This window comes from Morone saxatilis, unplaced genomic scaffold, assembly GCF_004916995.1.
Source record: "Morone saxatilis isolate NCDOM2014 unplaced genomic scaffold, NCSU_SB_2.0 Contig4, whole genome shotgun sequence".
NCBI classification, from domain to species: Eukaryota; Metazoa; Chordata; class Actinopteri; family Moronidae; genus Morone; species Morone saxatilis.
In genome coordinates, this window is record NW_023339984.1 from 4,926,982 (window position 1) to 4,951,502 (window position 24,521).

At 43.1% G+C, this 24,521-nt stretch overlaps 1 protein-coding gene across 1 annotated transcript; it reads left to right on the plus strand.

The window, feature by feature from the left end:
* Positions 1 to 3,616: 3,616 nt before the first annotated feature.
* serpinh2 (serine (or cysteine) peptidase inhibitor, clade H, member 2) lies at positions 3,617 to 22,928 on the plus strand. Its single transcript, XM_035675642.1, has 5 exons — positions 3,617 to 3,736; positions 4,315 to 4,958; positions 9,070 to 9,162; positions 9,764 to 9,996; positions 19,876 to 22,928. The coding sequence occupies exons 2-5, from the start codon at positions 4,322 to 4,324 to the stop codon at positions 20,179 to 20,181; spliced, it is 1,269 nt and encodes a 422-aa protein (XP_035531535.1). The 5' UTR covers positions 3,617 to 3,736; positions 4,315 to 4,321; the 3' UTR covers positions 20,182 to 22,928.
* Positions 22,929 to 24,521: the final 1,593 nt, after the last annotated feature.

Consider the following 24,521-nt stretch of genomic DNA (forward strand, 5'->3'; position numbering starts at 1 on the left):
CCAACCGCCCTGACCCTCCCTCACCTTTCCCACGCTGCCCCCTCTCTCTCTTCCTGCATCGATTAAACACAATATTCCCTCTTTATCATACCTCCCCGTTGCCTTGGTAAGTTTTGCCTACATTCAAACTGTTTGTGATAGGGAGGTGTTATGCACAGTGAGGGGGCACATCATCCCGCTCGCCCAATCCCACCAAAAAAAAAAATCAAGTTGTAGTGTTGTTTTTGCTATTTGCGTTTTTGGTTTATATTTGTATGTCCTTTTACTTTGTCTTCAGTATTTCCTCTATCCAGCTTTCTTTCCCTGGTTATTTTTTCACGTTACAGTGAAATAGAAATGTAACATCACCAAATCCCAAGATAGAAGCTTCTGATTAATAAAAATTGCAAAAGTCATAGGCTGTGATCCTTTAAATAATCCTGCAATTATCCTTTTATTGCGTTTCCCTTGATTGAACGGTAAGGTCTGGCACCAGATCTCAAGCTGGATGAAGCTGGGGTTAAAGAAATGCCTCAGTAAAATCATGGGTCGAGCTTACAGACTTGGCCAGACATTTAAGTAAGAGCACTTTTAATGTGAAAGGACCTCGAGGGAAGTTGATGTAAACCAACAGACCCTGTGGGCCTGTCAGAAGGGTCTTGAACCGGTCTCTACGAGTTTGAAACGGCCAGAACTGACGACAGACAGGGCAGACCAGAATGACGAGATAAAGGGCTCCATGTTACACACTGTTTGTTCTGCACAGTCCTCCAAGAATCTGGAGACATGGAAATGACGGGGAGAGGTTTGACGGCCTGGAAATGGGAGAGAGCTGAGGGAGGTGGGAAAAGAGTAGGAGTTGACATTTGAGGGGTGGAGAAGTTAGAGGAAATGGGTTACAGGTGGAGAAGGTGGAGGAAAGGGGAGGGAAGAGCGCCGTGGGAGGCACTCTCATAAGAAAAGTTATGACTTTTTTTTAGTAGGATTTATACTAAAGGTATATGCCTGCTTATGCCTGTCTTTAGAATGTCACTTCTTTTCCAGGAAGAATAAGGAGGAAATAGAGTACACTGTGTTGTGTGTGTGTGTGTGTGGTTGTGTGGTGTGTGTGGGGTGTGTGTGTTGTTGTGTGTGTTTGTGTGTGTGGGTTGAGCCCCCAGAGAAAAGGAAGGGAAAGAGGAGTTATGGAGGAAAAAGAGTTCTAAGAAGCTGAGCTAATGTAGTGTGAAGTGACATATTCTCATCTGAAAGAGCAAGACGGAAGAGAAGGGAGATCACATTAAACGCTAAAATATTGTGAAACGGTTGAGTGTGTGAGGAGAACGTGGAAATAATGAGCAAGTGACTAGGCATGTGAGGGAGTGGATATAGCTCTGGCTAGGTTGCATTAAACATAACGGCTTTCATTAGCAAGGTGTTGATTCTGTTGCCGAGCCCTTGAGCACAGGCGTTTAACCCGAAACGGCAAGTACAATGGCTAACAGCGCATAAATCGGATAACATGTGGATCGGTAGAATACCAATTTACTGCCTAAGAAATGACATCTGGAGCTGGAAAACTGAATCAGGGCTCGAGTTGGACGAGATGCTGAGAGTGATGGGCACAACAGGGGGAGGGTGCAGTAGGTCCTTGGTGGGGAGGATGGAGTAAAAGTAAGATGTGGAGTGCACTGTGGTTTAAAGTCAATCCCTTTATAATCCGCTTGATGCACATCCGCTGACTTCAGGGGGCCTTCTCAGTTCCCAAACGTTCCCCCAGGGACTCGTTAATGCGGCGAAAGCCTTGCCTTTTTATTAAATCTCCTGCATGTAAACGTAGTTGTCACTGCTCATTACAGACAAGACTGGCCATGTTTATCGCTGTGGGGGGTCCCAGGAGGGGGGTGGCGTCTCCTCCGGTGAGGGTTAAGACCTCTGACGTTGCACACATCAACCCATCACTATCAGCATGCATGTTGTTGCAGCCCCAATGTCATTAACAAATGTCTGCTGTGTGTGTGTGCAAGTGTGTGTATTTCTTTTAAGTCACACTGTGATGCGATTCGACATATGCTGTTTAAATGTTCCTCATTTCAGTGTGGATGTCCAATAATTAGATGATTTGTGTCTTATTACCAAGGAAGCGTGATAAGTGTTTGCGAGGGACGTGTGTGTGTGTGTCTTTCCAAAAGAGACAGAGAGTGAGAGTGCTCAGTGTGTGTTTGTGCTTTCTGCTGTGAATGTGTTCCAGATAGTGCTGCTGATGGTTATCTTTCGGAGAGAGCTCTATTGATTTGGCTGTGGTAAATAATTGGTTGGGTCTACAAGCTGTCATGTTCGGCCTGATTGCCGAGCATTGGTGGTCTCGAGCAGTTATCTCCCTCCATATCCCTCTCTGATCCTTCTCTAGCCTCCTTAGTCTATCTCTACATTTATTGATTAGGACCCTATATGACCATTCTCCATCCTTCAATTTGGGCAATAATCCCCATCCCAAAGCCATGTGTTACAAGTTATCTGCTCTCTCCTCCTTTTTCTTGCTGTAGGGAGAGAGGGAGGGTACAAATTAGGAAAAATGGAAAATGAGGGGAATACAGAATGAGGACATTTGGAAGGGTCAGATGCAATACAGGCTTGCGTGTTCTGCCCTAGTTTTCCTTGACAGTAGACTACATTTCTGCAAAGTGAGGTGGAGTAGGTGGGTGTCCCCTGCACATTTAATTTGATTTACTAGTATTAAAAACTATGTAAGTGTTACAGCCCATTCCCTAATTAACATGCCAACATGCAGACAGATTTCACACTAAATAATAACTTAAAAGAAAAACTCCTGAGACGGATTTGCCTCATCCTCCTGTTGGCTCTGTGGTCCATATCCTGTCCACTGGGGAGGGCTGCATGTCAAGTTCGGGAGGCCCTGGCCCACATGCTGCAGCGTCTCACAGGGTCACTGAGCTGAGGCGATGAGAAGACCATTAGCGACCCCGCTTGAGTGGCTTTGGGAACTACAACCCCCAGTGAGCCAAGAACAAGAGGGCTGATTATCCAAGCAAAGCCACAAAGCGCTCTTTTGAATGTATGGAGAAACGCCTCATTTACTGCAACCGGTGGGTTTTTTGTTCGTTTTAAAAACCTATACCAGGCCCCAACATTACACGCACCTAACCACAGCCAAACTCCCTGGGAACAGCTATAATATATCCCTACAGGGATTTTGTGATATTTAATTATGGTTTTGTAAAGAATAAATGGATTATGCCTGCATAAATCAGTTGGATACAGATACCACAACTGACTTTAAAGTGACCTAACCGAAGCAAAGTACATTTTTAATACACGGAGATGTATATTTAGCTGCGTGTAACTACAGTGAAACGGGTTTACATAGTGTTTTATCCACGGGCGATATATTCAGCTTTGAACACGGACTTTTATGGGACTTTTCCACAGTATGTAACTGTTAAACCGTTGTATAGTTTTTATATTTTCATAAGAACCGTATCCCACTGCGGTTACAGAGGTATTTGGGTTGTTATTTGTTAGATAAATCCGGCTAATATCGCTTTACCCAAAAGCCTTCACCGCTTCACTGGGACGCCTAGAAGTTTCGGGGGGAAGCAGACAGCTAACCGGGGGTGAAGTTGAGGGGGGAGACGGTAAACTTCCTCTGAGAGCTGCCACGTCTGAGCCCAGTCCCAGCCCCACTTCCTCTGGAGCACATAGCTTAAAGGACAGCAGCGGAGGAGAGGAAGAAAAAAAAAACTTGAGTTAATTAACGGTAAATTTGAACAAATATGCCGTTTCGTCTTTCCTTGTCGCCGAGAGGTTTTCGGATATCATGACAGAGTAGGCTGAACTAGACAGCAGATGTTTCCCGTCACCGGCAGATCAATGAGTACGGGAGGAGGAGGAGGGTTTGTGAGGCAAGATAGGAAACACGTATTTTATTTTCTCCTTTTCAACCACTTTTTCAGTCCTAGACTAAAAAGCTTTCTTTTGAAACTTCATCAAAGTTAATTGTCACACTCTTGTTTTTTCCGCAGCGGGTGAGATAATAACCGTGTTGTCAAGTGGGGAGGAATTTACAAAATCAGGTTTACTGCTGTGGCTCTGTAGGAGCAGGGGCTGCTGTCTGCACCAGTAGCTGTTAGACAGCAAAGAGGGGACCTTTAGGCTGTGTTTATATTGCTTTATCTCAAATATGAACAGCGCAATAAAACCACACTATTAAAAATCGGTAAAAATATGTGTATTGAGGAGTTATATTCCTTGTATTATAATTGAGAGGGATGTATTTGATTCATTCCTAGTATCAGACACAAATAGTTATTTTTTTGTATTTGTGCTTTCTTCTAGATCTGCCATGCATCCCAGGCTTCCTGTCTATATCCTTATTTCTTTGCCAGTTCTCCTGGCGCAGGGCAGCACAGCCGATTCGTCCAAGAAGAGCCCTGCTGCCCCAGCTAGCCCTCCACCCCGCCCGCCTCCTCCTCTGGGTGACCCCAGCTGGGCTCTGGGTCTGCGCCTGTACCAGGCCCTCCGCTCCGACTCCAGCTCAGTGAACACCCTCTTCTCCCCTCTGCTTGTGGCCTCCTCGCTTGGAGCGCTGGGTGGAGGAGCAGCGGGCACCACTGCCAGCCAGCTCCAAGACCTCCTCAAGACCACAACCCCTGCCAAGGCTGGAGCCCGCGCTGGGGAGCTCCTGTCCGGAGCGTTGAAGAGTTTCACTGAAGCCAACGGGAGCAGCTTTCACCTGCACACATCCTCAGCTCTGTTTTCCAAGCAAGCTCCTGCGGTCACTCAGGCGTTCGTGAAGGACAGCCAGGCCAAGTTCAGGCTGCAGCATCAGCCACTGGGGAAAGGAGACTCCAAGGCTGACCTGATGCAGCTCCATGGTTGGGCTAAATCTGTGCTCGGTGGGCCGGAGGTCGCTCCTTTAGCGGCTTTAATCCAGGCTAAGGCTGGAGCCCTGATACTGGCCAATGCCCTGCGCTTTAAAGGTGAGTAGAAATACACACACAGGTAGTTTGAATGTGGGCTTGCCTGCACTCAGATCACCATTCTGAGTTTGGTCTGCGGTCACTACATCTTGGAAAATATGACATGGGTTGAGTAATGGGAAATGATATTAAAATGGTATGCAAACATGTCATCATTTGTTAGTGTGGTCCAAGGCAGTCCTGCCTGTGACCCTAAATGAAGCAACTCTGTAGCCAACTGAATATTTCATTATGGTGAGTATCCACTGGCATAACTGGTTGGCTGTAGACACGTAACACAGCAGAGAGGCTGGGCTGACTAATGCTGTAATATAGACTGATGTGCTTTGTAATCGTCGAGTCATTTGCGATTATGCAATGTCTCCGAATTGAAGTTGTTTGCTGCACTGGATGACAAATCTTAGAATATTTATATGGCATGCACATGTAATGTTTTCAGTGTTCAGGCCGCACGGAGAGCCTGCAAGCCAGTTTGCCCACTACATTGTGTGTGCCAGCATGCCCACCCATGTGCAGTGTGCTTGACTGCGTGTCCGTGTGTGTTTCTGTGTGCGTGCGTGCGGTGGACTCCAGCTGGTGGACACAGCAGATAAAGGATGATTCTGGGGTCTATCACTGAGAGCTTATTCATCTTCCATTGGGGGGTGATGTGTCATCTTAAATAATTGAGTAACAAGTGTCCAGACTCTCTCCCTCGGTGTCATGCCTAACATCTGTGCTTGGAGCGCTCCAAGTCTGCGGCGGCACAGCTTGGCTCAGATCTGTTCTTTGTGACGGGCTGCAGTGGTGGAAACTAGTCAGTGTTTCAGTACGAATGCAGTCAGTTATAAGCCCCATCTGTGATTGAACAGTTGCATTCCAAAAACATATCCATATAATCCTGATCTGAAGTTCATCGTTCATCATTGTGCCCCTTTAAAAAGTAGACTAATTTGAACTTCTATTCGGCTGTTAAAGGGTGTCCGTGTTCGTACAGCTAGAGTTTAGTTCATCATGAGTCAAAGAAATAGCTTATTTTCCATTTTCATGATAACTTTTCAAGAATGTAATCTACCATCTCTCTCTTTCTCCGAGCGCAGCCAACATTTGTGCGCCCGCTGACGTAGGATCTCATTTTTGTTTGCAGTCTACACAAAAGATGATGATGTGTTAAATATATCCTTCTGTTTCACTTGTTCTTTTTGTGGCGTTTCTCTCTGTTTTTTGTGCTTTTGTCATTGTTTATCGCGTGTCTAATCTACCCCTGTCTTCTTCCTCTCCTTCTTCTTCATCCCACATGGCTCCTGTTCACATCCTTATCTGTTTCTATCTGCCTCTATCCCGTCTGTTGCCTCCTGCAGGTATTCTTTTTATTAGGTGCAAAGAAGGCAAGGCTGCGCAAGTGAAAACAGGTTGCCAATAGATAGACAGCTTTTTGAAAATAACATTCCCTGACAGACTATACATTGATAAGCAATTTAATTAATTTTCTTTGTTTGATGTTTTGACTTCATTACAAAATTAGTTTTACTGTGAACCAACCCTCATTGGTTGGTTCATTAATTTTGTGGAGGAAATATACAAATTAGATTATACAGCAGATTGCAGCGCACAAATTAGATTACAGAAAATTGGATTCCTTTAGTTTTGATTCATAATTTAAAAGTGGTCGATAGTTTGCTTCTTGTTCCTGCTAGCTGCTCCTCGCTTGTTGTAACTTTTTTTTATTTGCCTTTGATTTCTGGGTCCTAAGGCAATTCTTAGTGTGTGATAATGTAATGGTTTCAGAGATGGTGCTGTAATTTCTTTTGGCAACCATCAGACATCTGCTTCCTCGCCCATTTTTGTTTGCTTCCCTTTAGTTAATTATTAAAGGGGAGAATTTAAAAAGCTCTTCGTTGTCCCTCCTTCCCTGAGCTGTACACAGCATTCAAAGAAAGAGAAGGTCGGGGCAATTAGTAATGGAACATGTTTTTAGCAGCGAGATGTTAAAAGCAAAGAGAATGGCAAGAGGACTGCAGAGAAAGAGCAGTGTAAGGAGAGATTTCTGGGTGGGAAGAGGGACAAAGAGATGCAGCCTGAAAGAAATGGGAGAAAAGTAAAGAGCAAAAACTGAGAAAAGTAAAGAGAGGGTGGCCTGCTGAGAGAGCGAACGAGATTGACAGACATAGAGGATGGATGTAAAAGGCCTACCTTGGGAGTGCTAGTCCACACTAGTTAATTAATTCAGGCTTTGTTCCTGTTTTAGACAAACAAACACTGGAGACGGAAGAAGAAAAATAAAATTGTGGGGGAAAAAAAAAAAAAAACAGTAAAGAGAAACTTCGACAGAAGATAATGCAACAACACGGGGAAGTAGAAGAGGAAAGAAAAGGCGAGAGAGAACAACAAGTCCCCACATATTTAACCTCTAATAATAGCTTCTGAAATACCACAACCACTTGTAATCAAAAGTTGATGAGGGAGGAGAGGGAGCCGGTCGGTCTCATTGATTCTCCTCTTTTTGCCTCAAGTTTACAGAATGTATTGGTAAGTCTGTAAGCGATTGGATTTCTTAGCTGTGCAATTGTCTCATTGTTTATTGTTGGTGGATATTAATGGATTCAGGTTTCAAGTGATCTCTCCGCTGCAGTGCTGTCCTATAAAAGAAGATAATGTAGTGCAAACCCAAAGCAGGCCCGCTCGTCTAGACACTAGCCCACACAGCCACACACAGAGATCAACAGAGTCCGCTGTGCAGGCTGCTGAGGTCATTAAATCCCCGCTCGATACAACGTTTTGGCATTTACACACACATATGAACACATACCGTGGAGAAATTATTCATCATTAGGACATCATTTCAACCACACGGCTGCCACTTCAGGTAATCTTCAGCCAGTTGTTTTTAAATTCCAGTGTGATCGTGTTTCACTCTCTGATGCTATAGGAAGCGGAGCGAATGTCTGTGACTTGCACTAGCATGCCTGCGAGGGAGAATCACATGTTGGGACTTGTGATTGGCTGGGTCCAATGGAGGCTGGGTGGTTTTTGGGAAATTCACAATTAGTCCATTAAATGATCAACAGAAAATTACTCTACATTAGTATTCATAATAAATGAAACAATGTAAAGCAGCTCCAATTTAACACAAAGTTCAGTTTACTAGTCAAAGAATACCAGTCAGCATGTGAAAACAGTTATATAATGTCTTCTGTGCCTCTGTTTTTTCTGAAGAAAATTAATTTAAAAATGTTTTAAAAATTAAATTACAAAATGAAAGTGAAAAATGAGAATAGTTGGCATTTGAGAAGATTTACTCTATTTTATATCATAAATTGAGTATTTTAAATTGTGTGGGATTTTTTGTTCGACAAAGCGAGCAAGAAAAGATGAAATGGGTATTTTTCACAATTTCATTCATTTCATTCTTTCATTTTAAAGACTAATTGAATATCGATAATTTAGAGAATAGAAGGCTCTGAACACTTTGTCCAGTGCAAGTATTTAATGATAAAGCCAAGGAGTCTTTCTCTAGACTTTCATCATTTTGGTCTTCTTGCACCTTAGTATTGTGTCATGAGTGTGGCAACCTTTTCAACGATTAATTGATCATTAGAAATCATTGTTAGTTGCAGTGCTAGCCGGCCCGAGGTGTCATTCACAAAGAGTGACATAAGTACAAGTCATAATCTCTTGACCTCCTCGCTCCATCCAGGGTCCCCTGCACCACTGAATGGGCCAGCGGCTTTGGGAAAGTGTTGTGAGGTTATTACAACAGTAATTCCACTGCTCTCAGCTCCTCCTAAATTGACAGCTGTCATGGGGTTAGCAGGGCAAAGTGGGATGTGGTGAACAGAGAATGGGATGCTGTGGCCTTAAGGACCTCATAACTGCCTCAGTATAGCACTCTCAACTCAGCACCTTTTGAAACGAGTAGACATTTTTTAATGGGCAGTAGATATTGATAATTCTTGAGCAGTGTCAGCAGGTGTCACCGCATACCAGGTCTATATGTATTTATGAACATGGCATTGTTTAACCTTATGTCCACATTTCGCCTATTTCAATCGTTCGGTATTTTCTTACAGCCCATCCATGTCAGGCATTCGGTATTCAAAATGCCTCTGTGTTTGTATGGCTGTTTGTTCAGGGCTGTGGGAGAGAGAGTTCAGCGTGGACAGCACAGATCGTCGTACCTTCTTGGGAAAGAAATACACCAAAGTGATGATGATGCACAGAGCAGGTAAAAAACACAGTCTGTCGCTGCTGTACTCCTGCCAGCAAATAAATGCAGCGAAAAGCAATTTGAGTTCTAAAATGGCTTGAACATCTGTAAGGTCCAATCTGCTTCCCTCCTATTTATCACTGTGTACCTTATGATTTATTTAACACCCTTTTTATATTTTATGTATTGTCTTAAAACAACAACAAGGGAGAGTGAATTTCTTTTATGACAGCAGCAGTAAAAGATGTTGGAAGGATACATTGTATTCTATTTAATCTTATGTGATGCCATTTACAATTCATGAAAAAGATGACTCTAGTGATCTATTGTCATCCTGTGTAATATTGCATTCACATATTGTTTGACTGGATTTAATCCCACTCTGTAGTGTTTTCCCCTGTTGTTCAGTTCAGTTAGGCAGGTGAGAACTCAGGTGGTACCAAATAATGGCAGTGACACAGCTGAAAATGCAAGTCTGAACTAACTTCCAGGAGAACTGCTGTAGGGAGCTACTGCTCTGAACTACTGCTGCAAAAATTGAACAGTATGGCAACGGTTCTTCTTGACTATCTGATCTTTCCTCAACTCTGTGCATGCCTCTGCCTGTCCTTTTTTCCAGGTTTGTACCGTCACCACGAAGACATGGAAAACATGGTGCAGGTTCTAGAGATGCCTCTCTGGGAAGGGAAGGCCAGCGTGGTGCTCCTGATGCCCTTCCATGTTGACAGTCTGACGAGGATGGACAAGCTTCTGACCCTTGAGTTGCTGTCCAAGTGGCTGGAAAAGACCAATATGACTAGTGTGATTATCTCGCTGCCCATAGCGAACATCACCAGCACACTCAGTCTGCAGGTTGGTACAACAAACTTCTAAATAAATACTTGCATGTATCTTCTGAAAAGTAAAGTGAGAACTCAAAACTATAATGATGAATTTAAAATTAGGACAAGTTATTGTGATACTACTCATCAGTCATACTAGTGAAACAGGCATTAAGACATCTTACATTAAAGGGTTAGTTCCGTTTTTTTGAAATGGGGTTGTTTGAGGTACTTATCCATAGTCAATGTTTTACTGTGTATGGCGGTCAGCAGGCCCCAAGTATGGTTTGGTTTTGGTATTTTAAGTGCATGCCATTTCCTTTGGTACTATTACTACATTTTCTCAACCATAAAACTTCTGTATTGCTAAGCATAAGCACAACTGTGCCACCCACTATATTACGCCACAGATGAGCAGTTTGGACCAGACTTAAAGTGGTTTATGGAAGAGGAAAACAAATACAAGAAAATAAAAATGAGTGATTATGACAGAGACGGTGAAATGTCGTTCACTTTGGAGGAAAGAGAATAAGGGTATACAGAAGAAGAAATTTTGCAAATGAATATTGAACCGGCTGAAAGAGAGAGCGGAAACTAGTCTGCCAAAGCCAGACTTATTTCCTCAGTGCTGTCTCAGCACGGTAACTACAGCCACAGCCGTCTAAGGCCAATATCACTCAACAGAACACAGTGAAATCTATATGGTGACCAGGACACTTCTTTATTTGATCAGCCTGGAAAAACACAACACAAAGTTTGATTTCAGTCTGATCTTGCAACTTTCTGACCCGACCGCTGATCTGCAGTGTAATACAGTGTGTGACACAGTTGGGCTCGTGTAGGAATACGAAAGGTCTATGGTTGAGAAAATGCTGTGCCAAAGGAAAGGACTGTCTAACTGCAAAGTAAAGCAGTGGAAATGTTTTAAAAATAGTGCACACTTAAATTGATATAATTTTAATTTTTTAATTTTTCAAGTGGGCCTTTTTTATGTTGCTAAAATATGTTTTTCTCCTTACACAGCAATGCATTGTTTGGTGTCCGTACCAGGACTCCAAACTCATACAACCCCAAAAACCAAACTAACCCTTTAAAATGGGAGAAACTTGACCTCAGCCTCAATCAATTATTAACTCAAAGTTTGAACAACTTGCTCCATGATACTCTCCAGTTCTATATAAAATACATTGTAATGTTTTTGGCTCTATAAACTGTTGAGTTCCATACTATATAGTTCAGGCTAATGCATCATGCTTATGTTTTATGGCAGGCACAGTGTTATCTGTAAAACTACTTTGAAATGTTTGAATAAAAGACTTGGCTGATGGGCTGAAAAACTAGTGTGATCAGAGGGGCTTAAATAGTTGTCTTTATGTCACTGACCGTGAAGTCCATCTGTGACACCATGTTCCAGTTTAGGTCATGTATTTATGTGAGGTACATCGTCTAGGTTTGTTGTTGTGTCCCTTGTTCCCCTCCCTGTGGTGCACATACGGTCGCAGCTCCTGAATTTCCCCCAAGGCCTTGTCTGGCTCTGGCAAATCTTCGGAGTGAGTGTGAACAACCAGGTGCTCCATTCCCACCAGACGCAGCCCATCCTGAATTGGCCTAATTTCCAGAGTCACCTCACCTGCCCTGACAATGGGGTTTGTGGTGTTTTCTTTTTAGGGGGATCTACAGGTGTTCCTGTGGGAGTCATACTGCTTGTTTTGTTTCAGTTTGTCTTTTTCTTCTTACCAGTGGACTGAGGTGATGTGCTTATACAGCATATTAAATGTGCAATGAAGAAGTGGTGGCTCAGCTTTTTAATACCATACTGGAATTTGACAGAGTGGATACTGCATGCAGCCTTGATTGTAGTTTCTTCTTTCAGTTTCTATCTTTCATTCATTTCCTGTCTCCACACACTGCATCATTTTTCACTTCACCTGATACGGTTTCTCATATCTCCAAGAAATCCAGTCATCATTCTCATTGTTTCTTTGCCTTCTTCATCCTCTTCTTTGGTTTATCCATGTCTCTTCTACTTTGTTCCCTGCTTCTGTCTTGGCCACATTCTCTTCCTGACTTGCACTCTGCTTATCTTGGTTCTCTTTTTCTTCCCCTATTCATATGTCTTTTTCCTTCCTCCTCACTTGGCTGTGTCGCCTCCTCTCTCTCTGTCCTTGTGCCTTGCTGCTCTGCCTCTATGTTGTGTATTTCTCCCTCCATGCATTCTTTACCTCTACTCACTGTTTCCTCTGCCTCTTTAGTGCTCCTACCCCAAATTCCACCGGGCATGCCTTTGTGACATTACGTCTGCAACGCAGTTTGGCTCTGTGAGCCGCACGTCTTCAAATACCACAGAGAGCGTTTCAGAAACAGCGTCTTCAGAGCGTGTTTTGTGCCCAACGTTATTTACTTGTTTAGTTTGTCCTTAAAAAATATAACTCCTGTCACTTGCCTCTGACTTCTGTCCTGGTGCCACAATGTTGATCTAGCACGAAACTCAATACAGTAAAACTGGCCATCTCCATGCTGTTTCTGTGTTTGACTTCCTGCCAGTGCGATCTGCTCTGTGCTGCTTGACGCGAGTGGGTTGCGGCTTCCGTCAAAAATAGACCAGCCACGTATTCTAAGCAGGGCAGAGTGGAGACACGCTTCTGAAACTCTTCTGGTGGAATTTGGTTAGCAAGTGAAGCCATGACCTGACTTGCCCCTCTTAGTTCAATGCAGACTCTCTCAGTAGAGTCTGAATGTCACTCCTTGCCACACTTTTCCTCTCTCCTTTGAGATGATGGGCATCCAGCTGTACACCCAGCGTTGGGCTGTAACAGCAGGGAATCAAACCCTGAGGGGCCTGAGGATGACCAAGGCCTGTAGCTGCTAGGTGGGCTTCAGAAGTCTACCACAGATCTCCCTTTGCAAGACCACAAAGGTCATGCCACAGCCCAGCTGGTAGTCTGCCCGTATTTCTGCTCCTGTTAACCCCAGAGGCAACAGGTAGCTGGCCTGAGTCAGAAAAGAGTAAGCCAGGACGAGCACCAAGCCGACAGGCAGTAGCTTAGTGGCTTCTGATGCTAATGTGAGTGCACAGGGGTTGTTTAGGTTCAAATAGGCCAGACCGGGGCTGTGTTGGGCTGCTGACTGGAAGGTTGGAGAGTTGTCGAGCTAGCAGAAGAGCATGTTTTCGACCAGGCCACAGGGTCCATAGCAGGGGCAAGGGCACAGACAAGTTGCTAGAATCACACAGGCCTCCAAGCCTCTGAGATTGGCCTGCTGATGGGGGTCATGGCAAAAAGAAAGTTTCCTTTCCAAGCTTATTGTACTGACATTAGTTGCAGTCATAGTTCTACAGGTTAAGTTTTTCATTTGCAGTTTACCAAATAATGCATTCACTGGGGATGTCTCAATCAAATTTTTTTTTGAAACATTGAAAAAAAAGGTGCAGCCTACAAAATTTGAAACAAGTTATTTTTCATCAGCTACATGATGCAAATGCTGATGGTCATGGTTTAACACTATAAAGCTGATTTAATAGATGGACACTGTTGGTGTTTGTGTGTAGTGGTGGTACAGAGAGTGGAGGTTCTTCCCTCACAAATTATTATTAGTGTACAGACATCGCCTTGCAGAGAGCAGACAAACCTGACAACAGCCAAGTTTAATTTCAAGTTACTTACAGAATTCCTGTAAATTAGCTACAGCTGATATGACCTTCCAAAGGAAATGTTTGCCATTTAAACTGGCAAAAGTGACACCCATGGTCAACACCGGCTCAAAATGAGAAGCTTCTACATGAATGCTTTGTCCCCTGTTTTATGCTAATACGAAAGAGAGTGGAGAAAAGATTCTGTAACAGATTTGTTAGCTTGTTCACTTGCATATGCAAGCTAAATGCGAACGCTGCAGGGCCTGGCTAAGATGAGCAAAACACAGTAACGAAAGATTTGGTATTTAAGACTGTGGTGATCCATTAAAATATTTATAACATATGGCTCGGGACACCTTTAGTACTTGCTGTTACACACAAGTAAGAGACCTTAATATGCAAAGTGACCTTGCATTATTTGCACAAATTTGATAACTGGATTATTTTGTACAGAGTCTGTGTTCTGATTGTAAAGGCATTACAGTTATAAAGCAGAGCCATACAACCTTGGGATCAGCATAATTTATTTTCATTAAGTTTAAACATTTTCAAATGGCATCAATGCATCGTCACCTCACAACTTAGAGCGATTTCTGTCTGTTTGCATCCTCTTGCATCTTTCCATTGACTTTGTATGCTATCATAGCTTCTAAATTTGCATTACGTTCAGTCTGAACACACCCTTTGATTCAGAGAGAGGGATACAGGAGTTAGTAGTATAACAGTTGTGGATGAGTGACAAAGACATAGGGTGAGAAAAGGAGAGAAAGAGAGAGAGTTTAGTTGAACCTGACACATACAGAGGGCATACCAGTAAAGCCAATTGCCCCAGGGCCCTGTACACTGACTGGAACCTAATACCATGTCCTCTTTACATGTACATTGTAACCTCATCATGGACTGATGAAATCCACTTTGCCCCTTTCTAGTTTCACAAACATCTCTGAAGAGTTGTGCTGCCATGTTATTCTGCTAGCCATGCCCTGAAGAACAAGCTTTTGACATTAACATTGTCAGGACACTCTGGGGAGGAGGCTGTAATCTAGAACTAAAGCTTGAAACAACTGCTTTTGACACGGCAATGACTTTGCCAGGGAAAAGATCAGGAAACATACTGTTGCACAAATCCCCTTTTTTTTCTCTTGCAGGAGAGTCTGCCAGACAGAAGAAAAAACATTTTTTTTACCTGTAAATAACTCGAAGTAGCTGTTCTGCGCTCTCATTATGTGACCTAATTATGGACAAGCACTTGAATGATTTGACCTCTGTTTCTCCGACTCGTCACGTGTTGTCTCCCTCTGTTTGCTCTCTCAAGAAAAAGAAGTTCATTTGAGGAATCATTATGAACGGGCTAATGCTCTGAACAAACCCTCAACCCACTCCGATCTCATTTTGTCTGTCTGTCCAACCCCTCTGGCCACTGACAGCCAGCCATGTCTTCTCTGACAATCATTTTTCCAATTGGGTCGGGCAAATAATTGCTCATCACCGTGTGTTAATACTGTTTACCACTCTGTCTGTCAGTGCTTGGGACGGCCATGGATTCCTGAGATTAGAGGACGGCATCTGGACAAACAAAAGATCATAGTAGTGTGTGTGCGTATGTCAGCCCTAACACTCGTGTCCTCTGTGAGGCAAATGAGAACAAACAAACGTACGCACCTCTGAGTCGCATGGATTTGCCACATCCAAACGTGCCCATTCCCTCTTTCACCTCCATCCCCTCTGTCATATCAGTCCCAGAGATCTAATTCCTTTTTGTAGGTCTCATATGTGACTGTAATGCGCCATCACTCAGCATCACATTGGCTCTGCTGACCTAAATAGGAATGACATTCGGCAGGCAAGTGAGCAAGAGAGGTGGAGGAGGACGAGAGGGGGGTCAATGATTGGTCGAGGACAAGGTGGAAAGTGTCACAGAGAACTATAAATAGCTGCAGAATTCTGCCCTTTTCTTTCTTAACGTCTCCCTATTTGTGGTGTTCTCTTCTGGTGAAGGGCAGACTGTGTCGGAGTCTGTAGCCAGAGACGGAGAACCCTCTTAACAAGCCTGGCCCGGAGGTCACTGAATAAACCACCCTCATCGCTCTCTCCCCCTGTCTCTGATCCAGTGCTGACCAGGCCACACACACACACACACATACACACTAATGGTCAAGCTTGAGCTCCATTCTGGCTGTATCTCATGTCGGTGACTAAGACATATGAGTGTGCACCGGAGAGCTCACTCAATCACGGCTAATGAGGTCAAAAGGCCATCAAATATTTACAAGAGCACACTCCACAGTATACAGTGTCGAGGGACAGCTGTTTTAACACAGCCACCACAGCCCTGCATCATATGAATTAATCAGATGTGTTTAATGGCCATTAATTGAATATCTCACTAAAAGCCAAGGCTTCTTTTTCCTTTTTCATTCGTGGTGAAATTGCCCTGTGGAATAAAAGGCGGCTCATGTGTATATATGAGCGAGTGAATGAGACACAGAGAGCGTATTGACCCTGCAGATGAGGTAAAAGCCCATGTAAATAAGATACCAATAGCGGTTTTGCTGATGAGACCCAATAAAGAGCTGGAAAGGCTTTGAAGCCTCAAGAGAGCTGATAGAATAAGAAAGGTTTTTTTTTTTTTAAAGACTGCATCAAATGTTTCCATGAAATGGAGCTGTGATGATGCCAGTGACACATACTGCATACTTGAAACATCCCACGCAGGATGTTAAGGGCAGTATTGAATTAAACAGAACATGTTTGTAGTTGTGAAAGGTGACAGCACCTTACAAGAGTCTTTGGGTAGGTTTGATTGGTAAGCCAGAGGAAACAGGAGGTGTAAACTGTGCAGAAGCAGTGTAGATAAGGAGATTTTTACTGCTTTCTTACGATTGTTGGGCTGATTATACTCACTATGTAGGCGTCACAATTGATTGGACCAGGTTGGACCTAGTTTGTTTTAGTCAGGATCAGTGTGGAGATAAAATTATTCCATGTGGGGCATTGAAGAATTTGAACCATTTGCCTTTTGATCCCATTAATGCCCAGTGCTCTCATTAATAATTTAAAAATGCACTTTACGTGCACCCTTTATTGTACAGCAGTGAAATGATAGTGAAGAGGCAGACAGGAAACAACTGAAGAGAAGGAGGGGGATGACATGCAACAACAGTTTCCACCAGGGATGTTGCATGCACTGTAACCATTTGGCTATCGGGGTGCTAACATACTTGGTATTTGCAACAGAATTGAGACTACGGACATCACATATTCAATTAATCATTTTAGTCGTTTTTGAATACTGGAAATTTTGGAGTTTTGGATTGTACAAAACAAGCCATCTGAAGACGTCATCTTGGGCACTGGGAAATTATAACGGCCATTTTTTCACCATTTTCTGACATAGATCATCATGTCATAGATCCAATGATTTATCCAGAATATCAATAAGGAAAATAAGTGCTAGTTACAGCCTTAAGTATAATATTGCGATGTGCCATTAGAATTATTTTATCCGTAGCTTTGCTCGAGTTCACTCTCACTCTTGCTCACGCTCACTTTCTCTTCATCCACTATCTCATCCAAATGTAGTGCTTTTCCTCTGTCTCTTTGCCTCTTCTTTGCAAATTGCAACAATAATTAGCAAAGTAGACTGTTTTTGATTGATGTCCATTTCTGTTTTTGTACAGGAACAGAAATATTCGAATCCTTGTGGAATACAATGGAAAAGAACATGCTTAATTGTACCTTTGGGGACATTTGTTTTGGCTCTATTGCATTTCCCAAAGCAATAAATGCAATATGCAATTCACAGACATTAAACATCCCATAAGACCATAAAAACTATTATAAGAACTAGTTACACAAGCCCATTCAGGACTATACACAGCCATACAAGGTTTTTCATGGGATTTTGGAAGTTACCTAGTGATAAATTTATGACTTTAGCTGCTATTTGACTGTGTAGACAAAAAAATAATGTTTCATAATGTTAAAGTATTTTTCCAGTTCATGTTCCACAGTTGGAAGCAGCAGCTAATATAAAAGAGCTCTCTTTGGCAGTAGTCTCCGTTTGATCTCTGCTTTTCTTCTCTCCTTTCTTTCTTCCCCATTGTCATTATTAAGGCTGCTCTGTCACTTAACATCAGCCACAGTGACCCCTCACAGTAACATGTCCTGGCTGCCACAACCTATCCACTTAAAACCCCCACAGGTACACCCAACAAGCTACTTAGTGGGCCCAACCATCGAGCTGAAATAATGTGATGCGGAGTGCTGCATGCCTGAGGGTTGACGCCATGCTACCGCAGGCCTGGTTAGACTGTCACACCGCTGTAGGCCAAGTAAGCCCTACACACACACAGAGGAAACTACCAGCTGACAATGCCTGTGGCTCTCACTCGCAGACAAATAGCTCGTTGATGCTGTGTGCAAGGCATCAGCAGTCCGCCCAGTGCTGTTCCATCTAAGATTCATGTAGCGCTTCAGAGAGAAAGGGCAGCCAAAGAGCACCTCCCAGAGGTTTTTCTGCCCATATAATGCAGTGCCACACCTCTGCGGTGCACAAGGCCTCCATAGGCTCCTCTGAAACCCCTGGCCTGTTTCCCAGCTGGCAGCCACGGGGTCCCTTAATTTTTAAACACTTTGCGGCTTAAAAAAAAATTAACCAAGTGCTTTTGCCTTGACAAGCAGAGTAAGAGAGTGGAAGAGAAGTGCTAGGTCATGTGGGGTTGGTTGGTACTATTTATATTCTTTATAGTTGTACCTGCACTACTGTAGGCCAAGTGAGCTGGATCCTCAAGGAATACTGGTGGAGAGAATGAGTAAGGATGAGAGTGACACAGAGAGACACAGAAAGTAGCTGCTTTTTTTTAATGCACACATTTGTCTTAAACAATTTTAGGAATCCACTGGCTTAAGTCTGTTTCTGTTTCCCCCGTTAGATAAAAAGCGGAAAACCTTGAAATCATTGCCGATGTAGATCGAGAAGTTGAGCGAGCGACGTATAACCGGGCGAGCTGGCCTGTCAGAGGGAAGAGAAGGATGAGGCGGGGAGGAAAAAGACTGAGTTAGGAGCAGAGAGAGAGAGACAGAGTGGGATAAAATAGAGGCACGCGGGGCAGATGAGGGATGGGGATGCCAGGGAAGTGGCAGAGCAGCGGAGGAAGACAGTGATGTAGTGGTAGCGGGTGCAAGAAGAGAGGAAGAGAGGAGGAATAATGGATGAGGACAATAGAAGTGCATTAGAGCAGGGGGTGGTGTCTATGTGGAGAGGGAGCTTTGCATGAAAACATTGGAAAGAGAATGGCAGATGCCTACAACTGCATATACATCTGCTTATTTCATGTTCAGGCATAAGCTGACATGATCCAGTTTTAACTTCTTGTTGCGTGCACATCTCATCTTTTAAGCAGGAAAGCAGACATTCTACATGGGTTATTACATTTGCCCATTAGCATGAGCTAAGCTATAACAATGTGGCTTTGGAAAGAAAGCCAGCAAGGCATCACCCACGTAACATTTCCCGACAACTCATCCAAATAACATTGCATTATTGTCTGCCAATGAAGTTTAATCAGCTAAAGTTTGCCAGAAAACAAGATCCTCACCCACTCATCTTCCTCTGCAACTTTTCTTCCAGCCTGGGCCTTCCGCGCATCCACACACACAAGTCCACACAGTCACACACTCACACCCACACATGCTCTCATCTGGCCCCTGGAGAAGCCTGTCACTGTGAGTGGCCCTCTGCCATGGGAGGATAAACTACCTGTCATGACGACGACTTTCTGTGGAATTCATATCAGAGGCAAAACAAAGGAGGTGCTGAGGTCACGGGGCATCACTCTTAAATTATTCATCCTCTGCTTCCTCCTTCCGTCTCCTCTCTGCCTGTCGCCCACTTTGTTCTGCCAGCTCACAACAAGGGCAACTGTCAGCCTCCTTCCCATCTCGAATTTTTGGTATAGAAGGTAAATAAACATTATGGTGAAAAACTTCTTTAGAGAAGTTACTGATTGACTGTTTTGGAGGGTATGTTTATGTTTACATTAATCATGTGGCGAGGCGCAGCACATGTCTCCCACTTCTGAAGGTCACAGCATCATGAAATTTTAAAATGTGCTTTCCCTCCTACTTGTTGTTTAGTCTTCTTGCGTGCATAATTGATCAGTGTCCTGGCAGCTGCTCGTTCTCATACACTTGCGGTACGTCTCTATTTGGGACGGTCTCATGCTTTTGGAGAACTGATTCAAGGCAGTCCATAAATCCCATCACTGTGTTTTCCAGAAACAGTTGACTGCTCTGGGCCTGACTGACGCGTGGGACCAGAAAGCAGCTGATTTCTCTGGTGTGTCGGACAAGAGCAAGGGGAAACTCCACCTGGGCGGAGTCCTCCAGTGGGCTTCCCTGGAGCTGGCCGCTCAAGCTGGGAAAGGAGACGCAGAACTCGAGGAGGAGAACATAGACAAGCCCAAGATGTTCTACGCCGATCACCCCTTCATCATCTTCGTTAGAGATAACGCTACTGGGGCCCTGCTGCTGATGGGAGCTCTGGACCATGCAGAGGGAGAGGCCCTCCATGATGAACTGTAGCACCCTCCACCCATCTATCCAGTTTTCCTGTCTATTTTTGGTGCTGTCTCTTACACACTCCCTCTCAAAGACTACACACTGGTTTCTAAGTCGAGACATTGTCATTCACAGTGGCACACTATCGCATCAGACTACAGCTGGCTGTCATACATTGACACTGCACAGTCTCACACTGACTGACACTGACACCGCCATACTCCGACACTTACACAGTCGGACACATACAGACACCTACATGGCAGACATAAATGAAAATACTGTACAAGACATTACTAAAGTTGATGGACACAGAGCAAAACACTAACTTGGAGAGACTCCCTGCATTTTCTGTCGCCCACGCATGTGTAACCACACACACACACACACACACACACATTCAAGGCCTCGATGATCAAGTCAATACAAAACAAAATGACAAACCAGAGTGCACTGACTAACACTAACATGCTGACAAGCAGAAGTGGTTACACTGACACAACACTTACAGCAGCATCAACAAAGAACTTTATCGCAGAGAGGCTCGCAGTGACACTTGAATCCTCCCTGTCAGGCAAACACCAGGGTAGGTGAATGTGTGTCTGTGTGTGTGTGTGTGTGTTTGTATGTGTGTGTGTGTGTGTGGTGACCGACAGATCAAGGGTGCCCATGAGGCCGCTCTTGGAGCTGGCAGGGACCTGTGGCGGGGTCCCCTGGGCTACATCTGAGGAAGACTGATAGATCAGCCAAGTGCTTATTGATGAGCCAGCTTAATGCTAATGGCCGTAATGAGTCACAACGCTTGTCAACAACACGGAGAGGACGGGGAACCTTTTAATCCCTTAATACCATCAGGAATCGATGACACACTGATAGGCCGCTGGAAACAAACATGACTGACATCGCTTGACTTAATGTAACAACTTAATATTTAGGATGACTACAGCAATTCAAAGAGGTATTGATTTGCATTTGTAAATTTAGTTTTTAAAGCCCTAGAGTGGATGGTTGACATATTTGAACTACGGTACCTACCGTTTAAGTGTATGTTTGATATTAGATAAGTATAAAGTGTAAATAAATCATTTCTAGCCTTGTTTTAATTATTCTTTTCCCCACAGTATATTTATCAATGTCTTAACCTGATCTTGATACAAACCAATCAATTATTGAAATGTACAATAGAAATATAATACGTGTGGATTGCCACACCTCCATTTTTCTTGACAGGATTGATGCAGCAAGATACAAGGCAATTTTTTTTCCCTTTTTACCTCCACCCTGAACTGAATTGGCTGCTGTTGAACCTGAAGGATGTATGTAAGCAGATTTAAAGCCAGGTATTGAATTTTGAGGGGAAGCACATGATGGGCTCGTAGTGTCTATAAAGTGCAGCAACAGCTGTGTCAACACACAAAGGCTTCTCAGCAAACAAACCAAGGTAAAAATGTGTTTTTTCCATTTTTACTAATGAATAATTGAGATATAAAATAGTCCCTCCTTGCCATCCCTCTTAAAACTCTAACCGTTTTGGTATCTTTGATATTATAAATACAACATTTCTGTCAAGCTAATATACATAGGATGCTTTGCTGTTCTACTGGCTGTTCATGTGTCTTCACACACAAAACACTTGCTGTATACAGTATTTCTTGAAAGTAGAAATGTAAATGCATGTAACATCTGTCCTGTTAAAGTGCTAAGTAACAGTGTCTAGACACACAGCTGGTCTGTCTGATACACAGCATTCAACGAATGTGTTCCTGTAACACCCCGGTATTACAGCTTTGTTCCTATTTTAGCCCTCTGCACAGGTCTGCTCAGCAACAGTATGTGTAGTGCATGTGTGTGTGTTCGTGTACTGTTCATGTATGCGTTCATGTGTTAACAAAGCTACTACAGTGACCTCTCTGCAATGGCCTCCTGTACAGCGGAGACTTGTAAAGGGCACTATACTGCAGGTATACTCGACACTGAATAAACCCAGGAGCTCAATTTAGACAAGCTGATGATGGATCCGAGGCTGTCTGCTGTGCGCACATCTATCCTGCTCACTCCAACATCAGCTCCCCGCTGACTCACCTTCACATTTCATTCAGTTCAGAACACTCACAAACACATGCATGTCCACATCCACCCACATGTAGCCAGCAATAATCTGACTGACAAAGAAAAGCTAAGAAAACTACATCTCTGTGATGTGTAGAGCGCCTATATGCACAAAGAATGAGCGTAGGTTCTATATGCCAATCTCAAAATGTACAGTGTTTTATACAGGCATTGCACCAATAAATACATATGAGCTTTATTTTATTCTGTCTTTTGGTGCCAGTGTTTATGTCGTACCACTTTTTTAAGCAGCAGCTGGTGTCATTGTCAAGGTACAGGATGTAGAGTGGCCAAAACCTAGTGCTCAATTCCCTGCAGTGGATGTACTTCAGCTGTAGGAGGGGAACGGGATACAGGCTGTTTTATTTGTTTACAGTCACAACCAAAGTACTTTAAAGCCAGAAGGTAAGCCTTTAAATGCACACGGACCTTATGTAAGATGCAGGTCTGTTAGGTTCTGCATATGTTTATCTCATAGAAACATGAGACTATTGATTTGATTTCTTAAAGTGACCAACTAATTACATAAATCATTCTCCATAGGTTTTCAAATGTAATCCACAAAATAATAAAATAGATTTGTCTTTGAAAGAAGCCTTTCTGAATGTTGCCATGCCACTGTGTTTAATATATTCCAAAATGAGTTGTATTCCTAGTGGTTTTTGAGGCAGTCTTTTTTATATTTATTATCGGTTTGTGTGTTTGTCTCTCTTCAGCACACACTTTGTCCGGGAGCACTCTTCAGCGAGCAGCAAGCAGTAATATTTTGGACAGGTAATTGAGGTGAACTGCATTATGAGCTCTCTGTGCTAACTTGACACTATCACCAACAGTAGAGCCCCCCCCCCCGACCCCCTCTCTCATATGAGAAAAAGGTTTTGAAGGGAATTTAATGTTTAATCTGGCTTTTTAAATAAAACATGATAAAAGAGGGACCATGAACTTCCTGTCGTTCCTGCCGCCTGGTGTGATGGGTTCAACTCTTGGACAATCCAAGCGGCAGAAAAGAGGGTGAGACAGCGAAAGAGCACTCAGCGCGGAGTCATCCCAGTTACAGTACAGTACTTACCCTTTAGAGGAAGTCATAGAAGTGGCTCTGCTCAACTGGGGGTCAACTTGCTGATAGGGATGCTACAGGGGCCCCTCCATTTTCGCCTTGCTCTTGTTAAAAGCTTGAGATAGGTCAAAAGTAAGAGGCAGGCCTGTGATACATGGAAAACAGCAATGTTTTATGCTTGTGTTTGACCGTAGGGACAGCTTACTGACATTCTGAAAAGCAACACAGATAGCCAACTGCTTCAGACCATTTCCATTCAGATGTGGATTTAAACCTCTGTGGGGAATGGCAGATAGGATTGTAATGAAGATGCACTTTCTCAGCTATTTAAATCTTAAAATGGCCTTCAGATAAATAAAGTTAACAAGTGTATATAGCATAGCAAGAGTTCACGTAAGGGTAAAAAGCTGGGATATGCCTTTCTGGTACTGTTGGTGACTCAAGGAAAACTTAGTTCATTAAAACAAATCTAGTTAATTTTGTATGAAGTAGTGTAATTTTAGCAAATAGGCTGTGGATTAATGAATTATGAGCCTTCAGATATGGACAAATAAGGTATTGTCCTGAATTTAGAAGAGAAGCGACGCAGATGGAGATATAAATACAAAAACTATGCTTGTAAAAACAGACTAGTGCCAGGACTGAAATGATCACGGATCTGTAATATAAATACATTAATGCAGTTTCTCTAAAATCATTTATTTGTGACAGGAACACCCTCTCCACATCACACAGACTTCTTGGTGTAGTCTATGCTACTGGTAGACTATTGAATGGAAATGTCTGGGTGCATGTGATATATAAGGACCAGAAGCAACTTGGAGTTCAGTGTTTTGCTCAAGGACAAACCATAAACAGACTCTGTACCTCCTGAGAAAACCTCTCCATGTAGCGTTACTTCGATATCAACCTTAAGGTAACAACATTTATTCTTATTTAATTATAACATTTATCAAGTTATGCCACTTCACATAATGTCAGCCAATATAAATAGTCTTTACAAGGCTAACATTATCAGCGTCTTGTTGTGGTCACAGAAAAAAATAAAACATATTTGTAGTTTACACAAATCAGAAAAAAAACAAGTAATTACAGTTTTTATTACAGTAAAACAGTAATGTACCGATCAAGCTGTTGCAGTGGAGCTATAAAAGGTGAATACACATAACTTACTAAATATTTTTATTGTATTAAGCAA

Excerpts from the sequence above, each read along its gene's own strand:
- serpinh2 (XM_035675642.1), top strand. The coding sequence starts at position 4,322 with ATGCATCCCAGGCTTCCTGTCTATATCCTTATTTCTTTGCCAGTTCTC. Across the intron at positions 4,959-9,069 it reads CAATGCCCTGCGCTTTAAAG|GGCTGTGGGAGAGAGAGTTC; the intron begins GTGAGTAGAAAT and ends CTGTTTGTTCAG. Across the intron at positions 9,997-19,875 it reads CCAGCACACTCAGTCTGCAG|AAACAGTTGACTGCTCTGGG; the intron begins GTTGGTACAACA and ends TGTGTTTTCCAG.